This window comes from Neltuma alba, unplaced genomic scaffold, assembly GCF_004799145.2.
Source record: "Neltuma alba isolate B1F8T4 unplaced genomic scaffold, ASM479914v2 tig00012221_pilon, whole genome shotgun sequence".
Taxonomy (NCBI): Eukaryota; Viridiplantae; Streptophyta; class Magnoliopsida; order Fabales; family Fabaceae; genus Neltuma; species Neltuma alba.
In genome coordinates this window covers 340,888-365,691 of record NW_021636754.1, presented here as the reverse complement: position 1 = coordinate 365,691, position 24,804 = coordinate 340,888, and the positions used below count along the sequence as shown (strand labels likewise).

Below are 24,804 nucleotides of genomic sequence, written 5' to 3'. Positions count from 1 at the left end.
TCTAGCCAATACACATGATTAGTAAGGATATTTTAGGAAAGCCAATACCTATTTATTACAAATAACTAACCTAACTTTTTTTCTTAATCTCCTCAAATTAGTTAAGTAGCTCCTATAATTAGGACCGGAGGTAGTATAATGCATGGAGTATCAAATATTGATTTATATTCGATATTGATGATGGTTGTGAGTTGACTTTCAAATTTTGTTATTGACCTTCATTTGATGCCCAAAAAAATAATTTTAGTAGGCTCGATTTATCTATTTTGATAAATACTAGACATAATAAGCGACTATTGTTTTCATTAGAAACTTTATTTAAAGTCAGATTTAAATAATACTGATACACTAAGCCTGCTGATAATAAGTTATGAGGAATTTACAATAAATTGTGAGAATTATTAAATAGGAGGGGAAAAAATCGGGACACAATTAATAAGCCGGGAAAATAAGTTCACCCAAAATATATTTTGAAGAGGGAAATTAAATTTGATAAACGGATCTTAAGATAATATCTAATTTGTAATTAAATTACAAACTAAAACTTAAGTTAATGACCGGAAGAAATAATTTTACATGAGGTATGTTGAAGAAATAAGTGTTGAAAAAATCTTGCAGAATTTTAAGCTATTTATGAGGGGTAGATAGAGATTACGAGGTACTAGAAAAGTTTATCCACCAGTGAAACTTGTAGAGTAAGTTGCATTAATGAAGAAGATAAGAACACCAACTCAGTATCAACCATCAAGGACAAGGACTCATCTTCCATGTATTGTAATCCTGTATTTATGAATTTATGAATAGTACGCTATTGTGTCAGAACAGTAGTGTGTTGTTTCAACAGCACATAGGATCCACATCTAATTATTGTTCAACTTACCCATTCATTTACTAGTCCCTATCTGTTTTGCAGGACCACTTGCACCTCATCTGACAAACTTACCCTACGCTGCTTGAATCAAAATGATTAGATATTGAACATGTCTTCATGAACTTATCCCCATAATTCACTATCCACAAGTCGTTTTTCAAGCAGAGAACTAATGTTACGTTATCATTACTTCAGCCCTTGGCATAACCTGTCTTCTGTGCGAAAGCTTTTATGTCGAATGTATCATCACTTGTTTTGGTAATGACACCCTGCTTAAAGATACAGAATGTAAAAGTGGTCGTATCAGAATGAATTTAACCGCGTAAGAATGAAAGGCAAAGAAATAGAAAAAAGGAACGCCCACAGAGTCCAACAGTGCTTGAATTTAATTTGCTAATATTGAAAAGCATAAAATTTGGTCATGGTACGCATGTAAAGTGATAATTAAGGACCTATAACTAGTAAATTGGCAACTCAATGGGGTGACACTATTTATGTTAGGGGGTATTACTATCAGATTCTAAGGAAAAGTTGTTGTAATAACAAGTTCTAGTATAGGAAATAATAATAGGTTTATGCTGCTCATTTGTCATTAAAACTTCATGTTAATTAAATTCCCTCCTTGGGACCTCATAGTAATTCTCTCTGTGTTATGATCTTTGAAAGTATGATAGATGTTTCTGACATTATAGCAACATGTTTATACAGAGGCAGTAATAAATTTAAAATATCTTTGAAACATGGTGGTTATAACTTCAGAGAATATAACTATACAAAGCAATGGTTACCGCTCATTCTGATGGTCTTTGAAAGGAATTTTATTTTCTTTAGGTCCTCCGTTAAATCAATTTTTCAGGCCTTGAATTTGTTTGATGTGAACTAACATCTCAAAGTTATATCAATTTGCTGTACTCTAATCCCTCTATTGGACCAAATTATGTTTAGTCTAGTATAAGGGATGACTCAATATCAACGTTCCAATTCTAGTTTGTGAAGAAGAATAAATCTAAAGACTAGAAGAGATTATTCATGGGCAACGTTATAGATTCACATAAAATTGCAAAAACATAGGAGAGGGAACAGGACCTTCTCTGTGACGATACCGGAAATCAAAGCAGCCGGTGTGACATCAAATGCGGGGTTCCACACAGAAATTCCTGGTGCGGCAACGGCCTCTCCAAGTCCTCCACGTGCATTCAACAATTCCTTGGGAGATCTCTCCTCAATGACAATTTCTTGTCCGGAAGAAAGTGATAGATCAATGGAAGTCAAAGGGGCAGCCACATAAAAGGGTACATTATGAAACTTGGCGCACAAGGCAACACTATAGGTTCCAATTTTGTTGGCTGTGTCACCTGCAATGAGAGTTTGAAAGAGAAAGGCAATGATAAGAATGATGGATCAGATGATAATTTACAACTTTTGAAAAAGAAGAAATTAATTAATTAGTTTCATTAGATCCATGAAGTACCATTTGATGCAACACGATCTGCCCCAACAACAACAGCATCTACTCGTCCAGCTTTCATCAGTGCAGCTGCCGCAGAATCTGCTATAAGAGTTGCAGGTATGCGTTCATGCACCAACTCATAGGCCGTGAGCCTAGATCCCTGCAATTTAAAAATACATTAACTAGCATAAAAATCAATTCATTTAATTAACTGGAACAACTCATAAGATATAATTAAATAATTAATAGAGACATGATTTCTATCACAAATGAAGGAAAAAGCCTAAATATTCACTATTACAGAAAGTCAGAAATGCGTCCCCATAACTACTTCACTTAATAAATTCTACAATCTAATTCATTCCTTGAAAAACGCATAATCAGAAGATCTAAGTTGTCTGTAATGCTAAACTAAATGATAACTAAAAAGCATAGTTCAGTAATGCAGAAGCTCTCACTCAAAATTTCATGTTAAAAGTTGAAACTTTTGAAAACGGACCATTTACAAATAGGACAGATAATTATTCCGGTTTGGTTTTGCTTCCATGCCATGTAATTAATACCGTTCATAGTGGGGGGAAAGCACGAACAGACCATAATATCAGTGACTAGTGGATACGTCTTCTCTTAATAGAACTCAATGCTTAATTAGATTTTGGAACAAAAAATAAAGCAGTCACCTGATTGAATGGGCGTGTTTCTGTGCAATAGGCCCTTTCTAAAACCCCTTCACTATGAAGTGCACGAATCACACCCAGAGCAGTACCATATCCAGCAGTGGCAAGACTGAGAAATGAACACAAAAAACAGTTGCAGGCCAGTTAAAAGCCCTCATCTTGTGGAGCAAATCAACAAAAGTAGAGCTCCCTGATTTAACCAAAGTAATAACTAACAAAGCGAAGGCATTGCAGTAAGCACCTTCCAGTGTTGCAATGGGTCAAGACAGAAAGCTTTATTTTCCCTGTCTGTTGTTGAATAATACTAGCTCCAAAAGAACCAATTGCTCTATTTGAGGCAACATCATCCTCAAGCATAATCTCAGAAGCTTCTATATACGCCTACAAAATTGTCCCACAAATAGTGGATTCAATGGCCATGGGCTAAATAAGTGAGGGAAAATGGCAAAATATATAACCTCCTTTATTTTGTCAGACTTCCATTATTACTATAAGAACAGAAATACCTGAAAAACACTCTTGGCCTCCGTAGTAGAAGCAACAGCCTTAGATATAACTTCTTTGAGTTTAGTTACAGCGTCTGAAAGGTTCACTGCAGTTGGCCGACTAAAGAACGAAATAACAAATCAGCTAGGACTCATCTGCTTGAAATAAATTTCATATTGATATCCACAACTGCTCAAGGAGAATGTTAGCTTTCAAATGTTAAATGCTAGTTAGTTTTCTCGGCAGGAAATAGATTAAAAATTTCAAAATCTAACTAGAAACAAGTGGAATACTGTCTCAGTCCAATGCAGAGGATTGGAAATACCTTGAGACAAGATAATCTAATTTCTTTCCGAGGAAGCTTCCTGCATCATGAGGTGACCCATTAAATGCCTCTAGATTGGAAACTTCAACAGCCAAAGAAAGTGCTGCTGCGATGGCAATAGCAGGTGCTCCTCGGACCACCATATCTTTTATGGCACTCCTGGGAAGGTTATGAACAGTTATATATTTGGACCCACAGACTTAAACAATAAAGATCATAATCCAAAGGACACTTTTTAAATCTAACAACAACAACGAAGCCTTATCCTACTAGATGGGATGGGTTTTTTTGAATATCTAACAGCGAAGAAAAATAATTTCAACTAAAGGAACCATTACTATGGTTACTCTGACAATTGGTTGTAAAGTATAAGCAATTTAATAGGATACTGTCGTGAGAAGGAAAGTAGGGAACCAGGTCAGGTTGGCTGAGATATGTTCAAAGAGAATAGATGCATAATAAGAGTTTCGTTACTGCTGATTGTACTACACCAACAAGGATGAAATAGAAAATTCAAGATGAACTCCTTTGTAAGTGCAGCAAAAGAACTTTCATGTAAAACAAAGTATGAGACTTGGTATATAAAACTTTCCTCCGTTTGAACAGAACTACAGTACTTACCAGCCATCTGTTGAATTCTGAATGTCCAAATAAACTGTTTCTAGAGGGAGCTTTCTCTGCATCACAATTATCAGCAATAAGTAAACAAACCAAATGAAATACCAAGAATACATTGCAACAAAAGGAATGCTAGAGGCAAAATAAAATCTAACAAAACGCAATCTTTTCATGACAAAATATAAGAAAATTTGGGTTTCGATTCTGCGTATGATTTCAACCTTTAAATTTAAAGCAAAATCACCAATAACTCACACCCAACGGTTGCTAAAGGGTCTGGGGCCAGCCGAATTTCTCTAACACATGCATCACAGCGTTAAGCTATTCATTGGCAACAAATTAATTTCAAGAGAATATTTTCTTAAGCTGCCTCCAATAACTCGAACAACTTAAAGCTCAGTACCTTTGACAAACATACGAAACACGTTTATTCACATCATTGTCAAGTTTCCCATTTCTAAGGAGCGGCTTTACATGGTGAAATCAAAATATATAGTTAAAAAAGAAACACGAAATTAGAAAGATATATAGGTAGAGAGTTGAGCGAGCAGAAAGGGGAAGAGACCTGATCAAGAAGCTGAAGCGAACCCCGCTTGTAACAGATAGACCGGAGGGTATTATCAGATGCAGGTCCATTCGAATCAGACGCCATCGGTTTAGAATATGAGCAACAACGAATAACCAAGAAGAGCAAGACAACGGTTCGATCTTCTAGGAATGCAAAGGTTCAGCAGCCACAAGACGAGCTCCTTCTTACGGCACTTCCTTCGACTATTTCAGTCCCAGCGAGGGGTCCCAGTTGTCAAGCTTGCCGATGCCAAGGAGGAACGCGTGCAATGAACCTGGCACACAATGAAGATTCGCATGGGGATCATATGATCATCATTTTATAAGTAACTAAAATAATCAACACCCGCGCATTTTTTTTGTGCACAAACACACGCACACACAAACATTCCCCGGATGTTAATTCTCTATGTAAGATTTATCTTAAATGTTTATAATTTTTTTAAAACTAATTTTATTAATATTCTCTCAATAATAATCAAGTAGAAGATAGAGGAAGAAAATTAATAAAAATGATTAGAGTATTTTGAAAAAAACATATCATATTAACTAATTTAATTAGTATTCCTAATTTATTCAAATTAGTTAATTAAGTCTTATATTAAGGTCTAGAAGAGAATTTACAACGACAAAAGTAGGTAAAAAATATATTTTGTTTTTAAAAATGGCTCATGTTTATAGAGAAAAAGAGATAGTTTTGACCTAAAAAAATATAGAAAATGAGATAGAAAATGAGTAAAAAAAGGAGGCTTATGAAAATAATTAATACAGTTATATAACATAATTAGTAGGAACAAAAACCAACCTTCAATCACTGTATATGTGTGTCAACGGGTCATGAGGGTCATGAGGTTCATATAGCTTTAAGTTTTTTTTTTTGGGCGACCATATAGCTTGAAGTTATTGTTTAAGTATTACCTCCGGTCTTTAATATAAAACCCCATTTGACTTTTATGTTGGTTCTAAATATAAGATCTCAATCTACTTTATCTTTCATATTTACTCAATTTTTTTCAAGATAGTTCTTCTAATAATTATAGTTTTAGACAACATACTTGCTTGGTAAGAATATTTTAAGAAAGACAACATCTATTTATTACAAATAACTAACTTAACTTCTTTTCTTAATTTCCTCAAATTAGTCAACTGGCTCTTATAATTAAGACCAGAGGTAGTATGCATTAGGACACTATTAGCTTTAGGGTTATAAAGTTTATTGTAAAATTTGTTATGGCTAATTAGCAGTACTAGAACTGTTTGATAATATTATTGGTTGTTCTGTTAAATGGACTACTTGATTGTTTTGTTGTTCTACTGTGTATATGCATGCATTGCTGGTCTATTTTTAGCAATTAGCTAAGACAATACAACCATAATATTTAGGGGTTAAAAACAAAAAACAAATGTAAATGCTCAAGCATTTATTATATTTTTTAGAGATTGATGTCAGACATAGATAACTACTATTTATATTTTATTTAGATTATCTTGACTGATATAGTGTCATAAATTCACAAAAATCAACATATAATTTAGAAAAAGTCAATATTTTTACAGTCCCTCATTTGTTAGCTGCAAAGTATGGCGGTGTTTTGAATGACGATTGGAGTTTTTAAAAACAAATTTTTAATTATTATTTATGAAATATTATCTTCAATCTTTTATATAAGATCTCGTTTGACTTTTATTTTGATCCTAAATATAAGACTTCAATCTATTTTGTCTATCATATTTATTTATTTTTTTTCAAGATAACCCTTCTATTAATGGTAGTTCTAGTCAATAAACTTGATTAGCAAGAATATTTTAAGAAAGACAACATCTATTTATTACAAATAACTAACTTAAACTTGTTTTCTTAATTTATTCAAATTAGTCAATTAGCTCTTATATTTAGAATGGGAGGTAGTACAAGGTAAGTATGAAAACGGAGCATATTAAATCTAATTCTAAAATCCCTTCTTTTGTTTTTTGGGGTTAGATATGAGATCTGCACCTTCGCTTCCAATTTTCTTTTCAATTTGTTTTTACTAATCATGGGTCCTTCATTGTCATTTCACACGTTCTTGATTTTTCAGTATCATTTTCTGAAGGTTTTCGGGCATACCTGGAGTTTGCAATGAAGTCAGGTTGCCACGCGGAGGTCCAATCACGGTGATGGAGTCGGATCTGGGAGACACAGCAAATTACACCGGTGGGAGAGTTTTTGGAGAGACTAAGAGGAGAGTTTGATGGTGAAGAGGCGAAGGAAAAACGCAAGTCACGTCCCCATAAACTGATCCCTATCTATCAGTTATGTAACTCCCAAAAACCGTCTCCTCTGCACAACCGTTCCTGCCTTTTGGCAAAATATATGAAAAGGCAAAAATTACAGTTAAAGACCCAAGAGTTTTGCTATTTACACTGGAGTCCCAAATGATAAATGGGCTTGGGTCCAATCCACCAAGGGTGGACTGGCCTATTTTCTTACATCTCCCACTCACACTTGGTGGATTAGATGTCGCGGGTCTAGTCTCTTCACCTTCCCTCAATTTCATACTTAGTGCTTTGCCGTGACCGCGTGGGCATGACGTCTTCGCTTGGGTCCCTGTACTAGAAATCCCTTTTAAAGGATCAGCACAAGTCACCCTCTCCTTTGTGTAGCTTGAATTATGCCTCAGATGTCCTAGATTTACTTATATACACTTTTTCATGGTAAATCTAATCCCTCTCGAGCCAATAGTTGACTCAGATTACCTTTCTCTTATGTCTAGTATCCACACTTACGACCACAAAATGTCATAAGGGACATGTCACAGACACTAGCATAGGTGTGTATATCACAGTCAATCTTCCTTTCGCCCAAATATCACTTTGAAATGAATCAGTCGCTTTCTTGGCATACTACCTTAGATCGCATCAATCATGGCCATAGGACATATGCCAAAGTAGCAGTCACTGAAACATATCTTCATGATATTGTCAAAGTCAAAGGACACCAATAGGAGGATAATTCCTCCCTAGGACTCACACAGCAATGAAGCAGGGATCTTTCACTTGCTTCCCTTTTGCGGTTCTCTCAGCACATGTGGTATGAAACACATGCTACGGTGTTACTCTTTTACTATAAGAGCGTATGTCGATTTAGATTTATTATTAACACCGTACAGACTTAGGTCCAAACACATTCAGTATCTAAACCCAAATTCTTCAACTCTGCTCATTGTTATGACGTCGACGTTGAAGAGTTTGTTGTCTGGCTACAGGTATTATGGAAGTGGGATTCCAAACTTCAATCCAGCTTTATCAATGTGGATCTCATCTTGACTTGCTACACTTTAGTCAAGGCGACATAAAGTTTGTGTTTCTTCTCTACCATATCAGCATTCATTGCTGCTTTACTGGTGAACACAAATGTCTCATCTTTGTTCACTCCACCTGAGTGTCAAAGGCGGTTGCCCGTGTGAGAGAGCCAACCTTTTCAACCTATACGACATACTAGACATTGTATACTTTCGGACAGACACATAAAGTGATAACGAAATACAATTTCATTAATGAAGCATTCATATTACACTTTACGTATGCCAAGGGCTTGTACATGTTCTTTAAAAACTTTTTCGCCTATTGGCTTTGTCAGAGGATCTGCTACCATACATTTGGTTGAAATATATTGTACAGTAACAATCTTTTGTGCTATGTAATCTCTAACAAAATTATACTTGATGTCAATGTGCTTGGTTTTGCTGTGATACTTAGGATCTTTAGTATAGGCTAAGGCTGCAGTATTGTCACAGTATATCATCACTGGATTGGTACTCTTGTTTCCAAATCCAAGGTGTTCTATAAATCTCTTCAGCCATAAAGCCTCTTGCACTGCTGCAGTGCAAGCCACAAACTCAGCTTCCATCGAATGTAAGGCAATGCACGTTTGCTTCTTGCTACTCCAACATATGGCGCCATTGTTGAGTAAGAAGGTATAACTTGAAGTTGACCTTCGTTCTTCTTCATCTCCGCCTACATTAGCATCGGAGTACCCAACAAGACGCAGGTCACCTCCTTCGTAGCACAGTGCATAATTGGAAGTGCCCTTCAAGTATCTCAAGATCCTCTTCACTGCTTTCCAATGCTTTTCACCGGGGTTAGACTGGAATCTACTTACCAGTCCCACTGCATAACAGATGTCTGGTCTTGTACACATCATTGCGTACATCAGACTACCAACAGCACTGGCATATGGAACTCTTTCCATCTTCTTTTTATCAGATTCGGTTTTGGGACACATGTCAGAACTCAAAGCCACTCTAGTAGCAACAGGTGTACTCATGGGATTGTAGTCTTTCATGTTGAATCGCTCAAGAATCTTGTTGATATAATTCTCTTGTGAAAGAGAGATGATTCGTTTTGAACGATTTCTTTGGATTTTAACTCCAAGTATGTATTCTGCTTCACCCATATCTTTCATCTCAAAATTCGACGAAAGCCATTCTTTAATAGCCACCACCGAATCTAGACTATTTCCGGCTAATAGTATATCGTCTACATATAAGGATAATATGACAAAATTACCCTCAAACCGCTTAATGTAGACGCAGTGGTCTTCCTCTATCATTTGGAAGTCATATGAGGTTATTGCTTTGTGAAACCTCAAATACCACTGTCTGGATGATTGTTTCAATCCATAAATGGATCTTTTGAGTTTACAAACTTTATTTTCCTTTCCATTTTCAATGAAACCTAATGGTTGTTCCATATAGATTTCTTCATCCAGATTACCATTCAAAAATGTGGTTTTTACATCCATCTGATGTAATTCTAAATCTAAACTGTTTACTATTGCCAGAATAAGTCTAATAGAATTGAAACGCACAACAGGTGAGAATGTATCTTCATAATCTATTCCTTCCTGTTGTGTGTACCCCTTCGCCACTAATCGAGCTTTGTATTTGTCAATTGATCCATCCACTTTTCTTTTAATTTTGAGAACCCACTTGTTCCCAATGGCTTTACGCCCTTTTGGAAGATCAACTAACACCCAAACTTGGTTCTTTTTCATTGAGTCCATTTCTTATTCCATAGCTTTCATCCATTCATCTTTTGCAGGACCTGATAAGGCCTCTCGTACAGAACGGGGCTCATCATCCCCTTCTGGAGTAACTAAGAGAGATTCGTCTTCTATTTGAAAGCGTCTTTTGGGAACACTTTCCCTGTTACTCCTTCTGACGGGAGCTATTTGCTTATCTTTCTTTCTTTGTTCAGGTCTTGGTGTTGACCTTTCTTGGCTCCCACTCAGATTGACACACCTAGACGATTCTGGTCTGTCAATTTGTTCTGCACTGACTTGTTCCTGTGTCTCATAAAGAGATACAGTCCGGTCAACATCTCCTCTATTAGGAAATTCAGTCTCAATGAATGTGGCATCTCTTGATTCCATTTCAGTCACTGTTCCATCTTCGTTTTCACCTATGAAAACGTATCCTTTAGATTGTTCAGAGTACCTTATAAAAATACACTTCTTTCCTCTAGGACCCAATTTCCCATGCTTGTGGGAATCATCATGAACATATGCTGCTGACCCCCAGGGTCTTAGGACACTTAGATCCGGTTTGCGTTTTGTCCATAATTCATAGGGTGTGAAGCGACTGATTTTGAGGGCACACGGTTAAGTATGAAGGTTGCCGTTAACAAAGCATCCCCAATATGAAATTGGTAGGTTTGCTTGAGCCATCATAGACCTAACCATGTCTAGAAGAGTTCTATTCCTCCTCTCAGCCACTCCATTCTGTTGTGGAGTGCCAGGGATAGTCAGTTGTCTAATTATCCCTTTTTCCTCACAGAGCTGTTTAAATTGATCAGATAAATATTCACGACCTCGATCAGTACGTAATGCTTTAATTTTACTGTCCATTTGATTCTCTACCTCATTTATGTATCGTCTAAAGCATTCAAGAGCTTCAGACTTATGCGAGATCAAATAGACATGACCATATCGTGAAAAATCGTCAATGAAGGTAATAAAATACCAAGCTCCGTGTCTCGCCCTCACACTCATCGGACCACAGATATCAGAATGGATTAATTGCAATGGATTTTCAGCTCTTGTTCCCTTACCGAAAGGTTTTCTAGTTGCCTTACCAGCTAGACAATTTTCACATAAGGACATTTCCATGTTAGGGATTGCGCCCAACATTCCTTCTTTTGCCAGTTTAATCATTCCATTTTGATTAATATGTCCTAGTCTAGCATGCCAGATATTCATATCAGGATTGCTTGAAGAAATAGCAAAACAATCATGAGCATTAAAACCAAAGCAAGATCCATAACAAAAAATTTCTGGAATCTGAATGCTGAACCATAAAATTCAGAGTTGAAGGAAATGTCTGCAACTTTATCATGAAAATAAACATTAAACCCAAAGTCTACTAAGCAAATAACAGAAATTAAATTCCGTCGGATGTCGGGAGCATGAAGCACATCATGGAGTATCAAGGTCTTTCCACCACGCAAAGCAAGCTTGCAGGTGCCAATGCCTCGAACCTCGATTCTCGCATTGTTCCCAACATAAAGCCACTTGCTTTGATACGGCAACCGACGGTATTCCACGAAGGATCCCCGATCCCTGCTTACGTGGTCTGTGGAGCCTGAGTCTATAATCCAAGAAGAAGAAACAGGTTCTGTTAGAAAAACAGTACTAGAAACATATGAAACATGTGAATTCACATAATTCACTAATACCTTTTTGCTTTCAGCCTGTTTGGAACAGTCACGTGCGAAATGGCCCATTTGTTGGTAGGCGAAGCATTTGACCTTCTTCAGGTTTAGCTTCTTCTTCCCGCCTTTCTTTCCCTTCTTCTTAAATTGTTTCTTGCCCTTTTTAAATTGAGGACCGCCCTTCTTTCTTTTCTTTTGGGGCTTCTTGCCCTTTTTGAAATTGGGCTTAGATTGGGAAGTACCAGCATCCTCAGTTAAATAAGTCTGTCCAGAGCTCTTGTAAGCCTCTAGACGTTCATCTTCCAGCTCCAGATGCTTAGCTACATCATTAAAAGTGATGATGTTTTCATTGTGGGTTAGGTTGACTTTCATGTGCTCCCAACTTGCAGGGAGTGACTTGATGACAGCCTGCACTTGCTGCTCATCAGACAGATTATGTCCAGCTTCCTTCAGTTCCCGGATCATATTGGCCATCTCTCTCAGATGTTGCTTCATAGGATTGTTTGGCTTGAGCTTATAGGTATCAAACTTAATCATCAACCTTCTAAGCTTGGTCGTAGAGACTCCGCCAAACTTATCCTTTAATGCTATCCACATGGCCTGTGCGGTTTTGTGCGACTCAAACTCACACATCAGGTCATCAGCCATGGAGCTCAAAAGCGTGATTCTTGCTATGCTATTCTTCTTTTTCTAGGTTAGATATGCCTCTTGGTCTCTCCTGTGCTGGTTTGTGTTGCCAGCCTCAGGTTCAACCATAGCAGTGGTGAGAGGCTCTATCACATCCTGTTCCTCTAGGATATACTGGACCTTTCGGTGCCAGATGTCCCAGTTGTCCCCGTTAAGCTTTTCTCCCTTGTTCAATTCAGCAATTATGTTCTTGGTTACCATTCTTAATTCTGTGACAAATCTATCCCACATTAATCTATGTTCTCTTAAAAGAGAACCGAACCAAAGAACATTTCAGTTATATAGCACAATGAAGTATACAATCTAATGTGCCTATATTATCCTCGATCAGTAAATAATGAAATTACTAGATCTATGATCAGGAGAATACGTTTGTACCTCCCATCACACAGATACTAGCAATAATCATCATGTCCTATCAAGGATTTTATATAAGCACTTCAAAGATTATAACCTTTAGAAGTCTCATTTTCTAAAAGCTCCCACTTATAAAAGGCATACATATGATATTCATAAATAATCATACAACAATAATTCAAGTAATTTCATTAAATGAAATAACATACTTAGTCTGTTTACAATGCATGAAACCACAAACTTAAGACGAATACAAATATTACATCATTTGATATGAACATAAAGGTAATCAAGCATTGCTTTTCTTAGGCTTCTAAGTTTGCGCGTTTTGTTCATAAAGGAGGACACTAGCTCTATGGCCCAAATCCAGTAAGACTTTCTTATGGGTTTGCCTTTAGGTCCGCCTCTAACTCTTATTGCTCTTATGTACTCCATTATGACTCTAAGGTAGAATTCAGTATTCTTCTTATCCGTCATGTAATGGATGTAGCTAGTGAGCACACCATTGATGCCTTTTATGTTTGTCAATTTAGCTGCATCTCTTTCAGCTATTCTCATAGCTAAAGCAGGGGTACATGGTTGATCCACCTCTTCGCCTTCCTCTACTTCGGTTTTATTGGGAAGATCTAGTGAATCATTACAGACCAAATGAGGTTCGGTACGGAGGGGGTCAGTAGGAAATAAAGATTCTGACTCAGGTCCAAAATCCATTAACTCCTCCGGGATTTCTTGAGGAACCTCTTCAGGGTCCTCTTCAGGATCCTCATCCTCTGGTTCATGTTCTGGAATTGCATTATCCATGTATAAGTATTCCAATGAACCATCTTGGATATTTTCAGTGCTACTAGAAGCCTCTTGCTTCATTTTCACCTAGAACAAAATAATTTAAATTATTTTGAATATTCTGGAATTTATTTCCGCATGAAAAATACCAGAAAATACACTGAAAATACTCACAAATAGATCCTTAATTATCTCCAAAATTATCAAATTACATATCAAAATGAAGATCTTGATTTTAGGGATTTTTAGAGACAAACCTCACCTCAAACGGACCTTCCACGCGCCTACACGCGCCCCGAGAAGAAAATAATTAGCGAAAAATTGAAAAAAAATTTCGCCCACTTGCCCCGTCGGCGCGTGTACTTCATGCTCCCCCATGCAGCCTGCCGCCGGCTACACGCGCTATGCCTGCGGCTTCCACGCGCCACCACCTGTCAGGTGGTGGTCCCCACATGCCAAGGTGGGGTGCCACGTGGCGGAACGCGCCACGTGGCATTGCTTGGTCAAAAAAAGTTTTTTTAAAAAAATTCTTTTTTTTTAGACAGACCTTTTTTTTTTTATTAAAAGTATTTGGACCGGTTGGGTTTGGGTCCATTTTGGCCCAACAGGTTCCCTTCACAAATTTTTTTTTTTTTATGATTTTGGTCTGGGCTGGATCTGCCTCCAGCCCAGTACACCCCTTCCCTTTTTTTTTTTTTAAAGGAGGGCCAAAACGACGCCGTTTTGGCCCTGGAGGTTATCTTCAACCTCCAGCCGGGTCGCCTTGACCCGGCTTCTACAACCGGTCGGGTTCGACGGACCCGTCGGACCCGATTTCTTCTCTCCTCCGTATCTCCACCGTTCGGTGTCCGTTTTTAGTGTACTTTGTATCATTTTCTTCAGTTTTTCGAGCTCTACGCAATGGGATAAATTTTGAAGCCTAAAAACTTGATTTTAAGCAACCCAAAAACGAACAAGGGTACGGCCAAAAAAATATACTGTATAAAACGATTTTCACAGAGGCAGAGAAGCAACCCAATATGTCTAAACATAAATATAAGACACAAAAACTATCATATTGGAAGTAAAATGGAGGATTTGCATAATATATGATAGCAAATCACTTTAGTTGTACTGGAGTCTAAACCGTAAAAACAAAGACGCATACGAACTCGGGCAGCGGAAGAAGAAAAGAAAAAAAATATAAACCTAAGCTCTGATACCAATGAAGGTTTTCAGGCATACCTGAAGTCTGCAATGAAGTCAGGTTGCCACGCGGAGGTCCGATCACAGTGACGGAGTCGGATCTGGGAGACACAGCAAATTACACCGGTGGGAAAGTTTTTGGAGAGACTGAGAGGAGAGTTTGATGGTGAAGAGGCGAAGGAAAAACGCAAGTCACATCCCCATAAACTGATCCCTATCTATCAGTTATGTAACTCTCAAAAACCGTCTCCTCTGCACAACCGTTCCCGCCTTTTGGCAAAATATATGAAAAGGCAAAAATTACAGTTAAAGACCCAAGAGTTTTGCTATTTACACTGGAATCCCAAATGATAAATGGGCTTGGGTCCAATCCACCAAGGGTGGACTGGCCCATTTTCTTACATTTTCTATTATGGTACTTATGCGTCATTCCGTCATGGATTCTTCCATACTAGTCATGCTTTATTCTGCCAACCAATCAAATACGCTCCTAATGTGAGTATGTTGGGCTTAACTTAATGCATAAACAAAAACTGGGCTGTAACATAAGCCCAATGTTACCTTCAACAGAATCTCCGCAGAAGCAAGAGTCCAATGAAAAAAATCAAAAAGTAAAACAAAACAAAACGGCCGAGTTTCCGATCGAAGTTTCAGGAATCGGCGAGCTTAGCAGTTATTATGGTTGTTCTGCAGATCATAATTACAACACCACGAAGCTGAGACTTTGAAGAAGTTCGGCTTTGATCCTTCTTGTTTGGTGCTGCGCAAGCTCCTCTGTCTTCCAAGTTCCAAGATCCTATCAACAATGACGACGACGGTGACCGCGTCGGCTACCCAAGCTTACGGTGAAACCTGGTACTGGGACAATCGCTATTCCAACGAACCTGGTCCTTTTGATTGGTACCAAAAGTATCAAACCTTAGCTCCCATCATGAATCTCTATGTCCCTCGCAAACACCGGATCCTTGTTGTCGGTTGCGGCAATTCAGGTTTGTATGCTTGTCTCAGATCTGGAAATGAGTTACGTAATGCCTCTCTTGTGATGTGGAAGGTTTACGTCTTGCTTACATGGATTTTCAATTTAGAAGAGATATCTTATGAAAGTTGAACATAGAAGGAAGGTTTTTGAAATTATGTTGTTTATCTCTTCTGGAAGAATGCACGTTCGTCTCTGCGAACAAATTTTTTTCTTTCTTTCTTTGTTCCTTTCTAAAACCAAAAAGAATGAGAACGAACGCCGAAGTGACCTTGTCAATTTGGTTTGTACTTTGAAAATGGCCAATTTAATTCTATTTCATATAGATCGAGCTACTACCAACACAAGAATCTAATTTTGTTTGCATTGTGAATTTACAGCATTTAGCGAAGGCATGGTTGATGATGGTTACGAAGATGTTGTCAACGTTGATATATCCTCTGTTGTGATTGAAGCTATGCAGAACAAATATCGGGATCGTTCCCAGTTGAAATGTATCCTTATTTTTTCCTGATCTGATTTTGGGTATTATCTGAAGTATGGGCTTAAACCTGTGCATACATTATAGAGTCACATAGGATTTTGTCATTAGATGGTTGTACTTTCTGGTGAATAAGCAACACTGACTTGTACTTTCTTTATCAACTAGTTAGATATGCAAATGGATGTCCGAAATATGAGTGCATTTGAATCAGATTCCTTTGGTACTGTAATTGACAAAGGTATGCTACCGTTTTCCCTCTTTTGCCCCTTTTGTCTTTTCGTATTGGACAATAAGCAACAAGCTGATGTTGTTTAACATTGTGTTTCAGGGACTCTTGATTCTCTTTTGGTGAGTATTGCATGTTGTACAACTTAAACTTTTGAGGAAAATTATTGCTCATGGCATACTTTTGCAGTGTGGAAGTAATTCGAGACAGAACGCCACCATGATGCTTGAAGAGGTTTGGAGGTATAATAAAACCATGAACAAATAAGTAGAATTCTTCAGAGATGTTTAATTTTACATTTTTCTATTCTTGATCTGTTCACCATTATTGAAGCAGTTGATGACACACTATAGGGTTCTCAAGGATAAAGGAGTTTATATCCTGGTAATTATACCACACTTTTTATTGTTTGTTTAACTTTCCATGATTAACTTGACTTACTTCAAACATGAAGATTAAATGTGTTTTGCATTCTGCTTGATCAGCCTTGACTGCTTGTAAATGCTGCAGGTAACCTATGGAGCTCCATTATATCGTCTACGTTTGCTCAGAGAGTCATGCTTATGGAATATAAAGCTCCATGTGATAGGTTGGTTCCTAACTGATGCTGCTATCTTTAGCTATGCTGAGCTTTATTTGCCTGTTATTGTATGACTGAGATATACTGTCCCTAGGCTTTTAGTTGAGCTTGATTTTACCTCTGTTGTTTGTATTTGCCTCTTGATTTTGGACATTCAATTCAATTGAAGGGCAAACGTAATTTGAATACGAGTATTTCAACAAGGTAGCTTCTTGTTATTGAGGGTTGGAACTATTGAACAATTTTTTGGTGGTTATATGCTGATATGATTGCCACTTGTCTGTTGGTTGTTCGCGTCCCCTTCCCCTTCAATAGCATCAATATAAAATAAAGTAGTTATGGGAAGCTGTTCTTTTTGTAAGTAATAAATAATGCAATCCTTTTTGGACTTTGTGCATTGCACAAGGCCCATTATAGTTCTATTCAAAGTCTCACATTTCTTCACAAGTCACTACCCTTTTACATAGCATGCATCTCGAATCTTCCCTTTCAGAGTTCAAAAATTAATTAAACCTGAAAACCCACTATTGTTGTATGTGCAGAGAAACTTGCGTCAGAAGAGAAGTCTAATGGTCCAGTCTGGGAGCTGACTACTCCTGTCCCACTCAATGATGATGGAAGCTCAGTGGAGCAAGCACTTGGAAAAAATCCGGATGTGCATTATATTTATGTTTGTGTTAAGGTAATTGATTCATGCTTATGCCTTGTATCTGGGGCAGTTTAAACATACCCTCATGTTCTGTGAAAAAGTACTCCACTCCAGTTTGTCTAACTTGACTAATGTCCATAACATAGTTAATTATTTTGAAATGATCCAGTTAACCTTTACTAATTCATCCGTTTTAGAACCCTCTTTACTTTCATAAACTAGTCTGTCTTCAATCCTATCGTTATTATTCTAACCCTTCTCTAGATGGAACTAGACATATCTGATCTAAATGGTAATGCTAATACCTTGATCCCAGATGCCTAGAAAGCCAAATTCTCTTTCTTTGTTTCTTACTTCAGTGAATAGGGGTGAAGGCACAATGGCATCGTGTGATTCATGTAGTCGATATCACCTAGTGGGATAAGGCTTATTGTTGTTGTTTCTTACTTCAGTGAGTTTGATCATATTCTAAGTTGAATAGGGGTGAACCATCCATATATCTTAATTTACTCATATTCTGAAGATCAATATAATCAGTTGAGTCACCTAGTTCTTCAATATTTTCTATTTATCGAACACCATGCACTTCCGTCCTTCCTTCTAATTTCCTTCTCTCCCTCTAGACCATCGTCTACTGTTAGTAACATATCGTAAATGCTCCGTTAGCAAAATAAAGTTGCTATTGTAAATCAGTCAACTGATAAGGAGTGTACATGATAGGAAAATGGGGTTAAATGTCATTCCAGTTGATTCTGCCTCACCCTTTGATTAGTAGCACGTTTCATAATGCATTTTTGAGTTAATTTTCTCTTTTTACTGTTCATAAATCTTTAGTAACTTTCCGCAGGCTTGCCTACTTATTATTTATTATTTGTTTTATTTTAAGTAAAAGTATACTTTTAATTCTTTAACTTAATACAATATTTCAATACAGTCCTTTAATCCTAAAATCATTAACAAAAATGGTGACATTAACATCTTAAATATTAACAAGATATTCTCAAATATTGATATATTAAGTTTAATTTTTAAAACAACTATAACTGTTACAAGAAATATGATTTAAGACTAATAATTTTAGGGTTAAAAGACTAAAAATATATTTTTAAAGTTAAAGGCCTAAATTAAAATTTTGTATAAAGTTAAAAAATTAAATGTATGCTTTTGTCTTTTAATCTTCTATATTTTTGCCCTATTCGGAAATTTGGACATTTGTGTTTATTGCTGTTCGTCGTCCAGGATGAATCTTTGAAGTCAAGCTCCAAAGAATGAACAAGCAGATCAGTGGGGGAAGACATGCATTTTAGTTCTTCAAATTTGTTCTATGATAAGTACTTTTTTTTTTCCTTCTGTTCCAACTTTGAATTTGAGAGGTAGAATATGAAGTCTACGAGTTTCAATTTCTGTATGATGAATGCCCCCCAGCCCTGTGAATCTGTGATGTTACACGACTTTTCCGCATGGTTCCTGTAAATTGGACCGTTTAAATTATAATTGTGATAAATTTATTTTTTTTTCCTCGCTGAGTTAGAAAATTTTATAGTCCCAAGTCTGTGAAGGAAAGTACTCTATTGTACACCAATTGATTTTGAACACTCAATTTTACGGACAACTCCCGGTACTCTAGACCCATCTGAAGGATCCCATGGCGTGTGGATCATATCATTCTCTTAATGCCCGTCCTGGCAAAAGATTTTTTACTGACAGCAACGGTCTCACTTTCGACTCTGTTGTTGGGCATAGTCAAGCACGGCTTTGTAAGAACCGTCTTCGTGAGCTTTCTTATTCCTAAAGAAATATATGCCATAATAGGACCAAGCAAAGTTGAATTTTCACATGGATCGGATTAGTAGATAAAGTTCATTGCAGCCAGTCATTAAACTTCACAGAATTTGATTGTGGGGTCCTCATACTCAAATTTGAACCAAACGAGATAGCTCGCTGCTGGGGGGCAGTGAAGAAACAGATAACATGCAGGCCTTGTTTGTTTTTATTTTTAAGAATAGTTTTATGAAATTATTTTTTAAAGCCAATTTTGAAAAGAAAAGATAAAAAATTATTGTTTGGATAATTGTTCTAAAACATTGCATTTGAAGGGAAAAAAATTTGAAAACTTGTTAAAAGCAGTTGTTCTTAAATTAAAACTGATAAAAAGTGAGAGACCAAGTGGAGAGTGCAACGACAATGGAAGAGAAGTCAAGAAATGATATGGTTAAACATAGAAGACAAAGTGCAAGCATGGCCAAAAAGAAAATTAGGAAATAACAAAACAAAAAATATAAACAATTAAACATGTAAAAGTCGTTTTGAAAAGTCGTTTTGAGTGTTTTGTTTTTAAAAACATATATTTTTTTAATAAAACACTTAACTAAAAATATTTTCCTTTTTAATTTTTTTATCTTGTACGAGTTTTTTTTTAAAACTAAATATAGATATTTTCATATTAGAAGTAATCATGTTTGAGATATTATCGAGCACAAAATTTGAGCACATGTTCTGATATAGATTTGAATTTAGTTCGTTACGTTGTGAGGGATTGACATCTTCTATTAAGGCTCTGTTTGGGTGCTGAAACCATGGTTTCAGGCACTTTTCCGCAAAACGAGGTAACCTCCTCCACATATTACTTCGTAATCTGTAAAAGCACTTCTGAAACCATTGGTTTTTATCCAAACACTCCCTAAATCTAAATCTCATTGGTTACCAATGGGGATCGAATCTAGCAGAAGAGACTAATCTCTCATAATGTGGCAATTCAAGGTTTGAATTTTCATTGCAAGAAGTGCTTATATTTAGTATCTGACAGTGCCTCAAATAGGATTACCAGGATACCTATGCTTTGGGGGGGGAATCTCATTGGTTATGTGAGTTGTTTGGATTGTCTTCTTTTTTTTTTTTTTTTGGGATGCTAAAAGAAACCTCCTCAGCGTACTACATGTTTACGTATATCAAGATCGCACTCCCAAGTTCAGAACGGCAGCCAAATCTAATGGCGGTGCAGAAAGAAAATGATAACCTCCTACTGCCTCAAGACCTTTCTTGGCTAGGAAATCAGCGGCCTTGTTGCACTCCCGACTCACATGGCTGATTCTAACATTCCAATCTCGGTTAATAAGGGCACACACTTCCTTTAGAATATTATAATCAACATGTCTTTCATCTGGTTCCACGTTAAGCAGCTCAATAGCATTGCTTGCATGAGATTCTAGAATGCCTTCATATTGCCTCCTCATCGCTGATCGGGCTTGCTTATTTGATGGGCAAACATATGGTGTGAGCCCAACTTGTTGGATCGCCTTTTCCTTTTCTATTGCAAGAGTTAAGCATTATGCTTTGTCCACATATTATATTAGCACGTTTATTATATAGAGAGACACTGAAAGAGGATGTCAATGAAAATGCTTCTATGTAAAAACATCCTTACTAAATACATTCTTCCTTTAATTCTAAGTAACTTAAACAACTAATTGTTTGAATATTTACAAATTAATTATCTTTCTTACATTTAGGATAGAAGTGAGCAATAAAATAAAACAAATATGTACCAAATATTACATAAATTACATAAACTGATTCTTTTAATTATCTCCCATTTTTTTCCTTCCATTTTGTATGAAACACATCCAATTGGGCTCCCTTCCTATGTGGAGAAAGACCCAATATCTGAAATCCATTTCAGTCTCACTTTTTTACTTTTGGTCACATGAGTTTCACTTATTAAAGTGAAGACGGAGCATAATAGGGTTAAGCACGAGGTCTCATTTTGAGGGAGAATAGTAGCCATTTGGGGAGATAAGAAGAGTGAAAGCTATTTTTGTATCTTGACAAGACAGTCCTAGTAAATCGATATTTACGCATTCGTTAACTATTGGATCGAGCTAAAATTTGGTTAGTAAGTTTGCAATGTTTTGGATCATCAATTTGGTGCCTGTTATGAGATATATTGAGTTCGCCCTCTCGGATTTGAATTTTTTTTTAGTTTATTAATTTTCTATTATAAGCTTATAGTTTTGGCTATTTGGTTGATTATTTGCATTTGTTTGTACGTCTGATTGAAACTCTCATGTACTTTACTTTGATCATGGTGGAATTGTGGTTTTCTTTGGTCTGGATGACGCATGGCTTTTACCTTTACATTGAGGGATTTTCTATGTTAATAATTTTGATGTCTTTTTTGCTATTTAATTTCTGTCATATATTTATCTTGTTTTCTTAGAAATTTTTGTAAAAGATGAAAAAAAAGAAAAATATTTCTGCTGCATATAACTCATAGGCTTGAGTTTTGTGTTTTTGTTGTTGCATTCTAAAACATCAAAATTTATATGTCTTTGATGTTGTTACGCACCCTAATGATTATGCATTTGATAAATGAACTTCGCCCTTTTCTATTCTGGCCTAAATGCAAAGAATTTATACTTGACTTGGATGAATAATTTGGTTACCTTATGCGCACACTCATTAAAATTAGGTAGATTTAACATGCGTTGAAAACTTTGTCATCTTATAGTTAAAAGGACCAGGAAACTTTTTTTTTTTTTGGGTTTGCTTCACATTTGAAATAAGTATTTTTTATATCATTATTTTAAAAGAAAAAAGCAGAAGACTATGATTCCACGAAGACACGATGCCAACAAATTTGTGACATTTGATTTGAATATAATGATTTTTGTTGGAACCAAAATGTGAATGTTATGATTAAAGGATAGAGTAAGTTGAAAGGAAGTGGCCTACCTTTTTTGACAAAAACTACAATACATTAGGAGAATGACACTAAAGTCCCAATATACCTATTTAATTACGCTAAAGTCTCAAAAATTCTGAAATGATGTGATGGTATGATGATAAAAAGAATCGATGTAGTTGTAACTTGGCTAGTTATATCTTATAAAAAAGATCGAAGAGAATAATTTAGTAAATTGTAAAAATATCTTGCAAGAAAAAAAAAATAGCAGATCCTAAAGTGAACTCTTTATTTATAATTTCACATAATAAATACAATTATTGAATATAAAATAAAGACAACACTTCCATCAACATATTAAACATACTTTAGAAGTCCCTTCCAACTACCTCTTTGTAAGGAGTATTGTGGGATTGTGGACCAGAATTTCTTGGGATCTAATGAGGATAGAATTTTATTTCCTAGTTTTAAAAATACTTTCTCTGGTCTTAAATATAAACTTATTTTGTAGTATAAATTACATTACAAAATGGATCTTATATTAGATCTAAGGAGTAGAATATAAAATAATGATGAATCTAAATACTACCTCTAGTCTTAATTATAAAACCTTATTTGTAGATTATAAATAAGGTTTTATAATTAGGACCAAAAGTCTGACTGAAGGGCACTTTTGTCATTCCAAATTTACTAAATTAAAGGACCTTTGATCCTTTATTGATATTTTAGAATTATATGGTTCTTGCTTGTGATTAAAATGTGTGCATTGGGCTTAGGTGTCATTCAACAATATTTGTTAGGCAAATGGCAACCATACGTTCCTTTTACTCCAAAATTCCTTACCGACAATATCCCACTAATAGCCGTATTCTCATCACTATCGTAGTGGAGGCTTCCACTTTGGTATGTTTTATTCCAAAAAAAAAAAAACTGGAATAACAATTTTACTACAAGTTTTAAATGTATACTCCTTTATTTCTGTTTACAATTCATTTTCTTAAAATGTTTTATATTCTCATTAATGAGTCATTTTGTACAATATATGAAACAAGATGTTTGCGTAGAAATTATTATTATGGGGAGTTTTCTCACCTAGCATCCCCCCCCCCAAAATTTTCTTTCCGATTTAAGGATTCAAACTCTTCCGATGCATAAAAAAATTATTGCATTTAATTTGGGTATATGAGGTAATTTTAAAAATATCAACTAATCTTAATATACTTTTTATTGGCATCATCTCTACTAAAAATGACTTGTAAATCAGAACTAAAAAATATTTTAAATATTTCTATTTCATTTTTTTTTTTGGGCCAACTATTGAAACACAATTAATAATAAAGCTTTTTAACTAAAACCCTCAAACTTCTATTAAACTTAATGAACTTGTATGATTCACTGTTCAACATTATTACTGATATAAATACTTCTAAACTCTCAGTTGCCTTTAAACCACCAAGGTTTTCAACTTTCACATCACAAAAACAAAAACAAAACCAGAAAGCAAGAAGGCTCCAAACACAAAATGTCCCAAACCAGATTCCTTTTCTCCTTCTTCAAGACCTTCCTTTATCTGTCACTCGTTGTCCAGATCTGCCATGGCCTACCTCCTATGAACCTCAATTTGCTGAAGCAAAGTGAAGTATCTTCAGACATATTAATGGCGAAAAGGGTTTGCACAGGAAGCATTGAGGATTGCTTAAGCCTAAGAGACACAGAGAAGGCGATGATGGATTCTGAGAGCAATAGAAGAATTCTGGCAATGCAGAAAAAGTATATCAGTTATGGAACTCTCAGAAGAGACATGGTTCCTTGTGACAGACCTGGAGCTTCATATTATAACTGTCATGCTAGACCAGCAAATCCTTATCGCAGAGGCTGTGAGGTTATAACTACATGTGCTAGAGGTAATTAACTGATAAATTAACCAGATTAACCACCTTCTTCATATTCCTTTTAATCCCTTCTTTTTCTTTTGATTTGCCTATTTTTTTTATATTTGAAATCCCCCTTTAGGATTTTAAGCAATCCGAGATTAACTTTTTCATGTGTTTAGAACCAAATTTGGCAAACTACCGCATAGAAAAGTCCTTCACGATCCAGCTTTCTGTGTTAATTTGAGGTCAAACTTTGAGTTGCATAGGAACTGGCACTGTTTTGGAGTTTCTGAGATTAAACCAGAAAAACAGTCTCACAAGCCATTAGGATCACTCTTTTGGATTTTGAACAATCTGTTCATGTTTCTGCAATCAAATCGGATCATATCCCCCGAATTTTGGACCAAGAACCTCTAATAACTACATAGAAAAAGCTCTTCAACCAACGTTTCATCCTAATTTAAGAGGCAAATCACCTAACTTGAGTTGCATAGCAATGGAGGATTATTATAAGGGTTTGAAGGTTGAGATCATTTAATGAGAAGGTGGCAAGAAGGATTTGAGTTTTGGTTTCATAAATCAATGCATCAGAAATGTCAACATGACTATATAAATGATATGTAATAAAGTTTTTTTTC

At 36.0% G+C, this 24,804-nt stretch overlaps 2 protein-coding genes across 2 annotated transcripts; one reads left to right on the top strand and one right to left on the bottom strand.

The window, feature by feature from the left end:
• Nucleotides 1–725: 725 nt before the first annotated feature.
• On the bottom strand, nucleotides 726–5,286 carry LOC114725055 (methylthioribose-1-phosphate isomerase). Its single transcript, XM_028911511.1, has 9 exons — nucleotides 4,993–5,286; nucleotides 4,431–4,486; nucleotides 3,810–3,968; nucleotides 3,505–3,604; nucleotides 3,240–3,379; nucleotides 3,002–3,107; nucleotides 2,343–2,481; nucleotides 1,958–2,226; nucleotides 726–1,140 (listed from the first exon to the last, which is right to left on the bottom strand). Exons 1-9 carry the CDS (start codon nucleotides 5,077–5,079, stop codon nucleotides 1,063–1,065), a joined length of 1,134 nt encoding a protein of 377 aa, XP_028767344.1. The 5' UTR covers nucleotides 5,080–5,286; the 3' UTR covers nucleotides 726–1,062.
• Nucleotides 5,287–15,328: 10,042 nt separating this feature from the next.
• On the top strand, nucleotides 15,329–19,146 carry LOC114725081 (EEF1A lysine methyltransferase 4-like). Its single transcript, XM_028911545.1, has 9 exons — nucleotides 15,329–15,685; nucleotides 16,053–16,166; nucleotides 16,326–16,394; nucleotides 16,485–16,504; nucleotides 16,572–16,624; nucleotides 16,736–16,766; nucleotides 16,893–16,971; nucleotides 17,505–17,644; nucleotides 18,851–19,146. Exons 1-9 carry the CDS (start codon nucleotides 15,502–15,504, stop codon nucleotides 18,881–18,883), a joined length of 723 nt encoding a protein of 240 aa, XP_028767378.1. The 5' UTR covers nucleotides 15,329–15,501; the 3' UTR covers nucleotides 18,884–19,146.
• The last annotated feature ends 5,658 nt before the right edge of the window (nucleotides 19,147–24,804 follow it).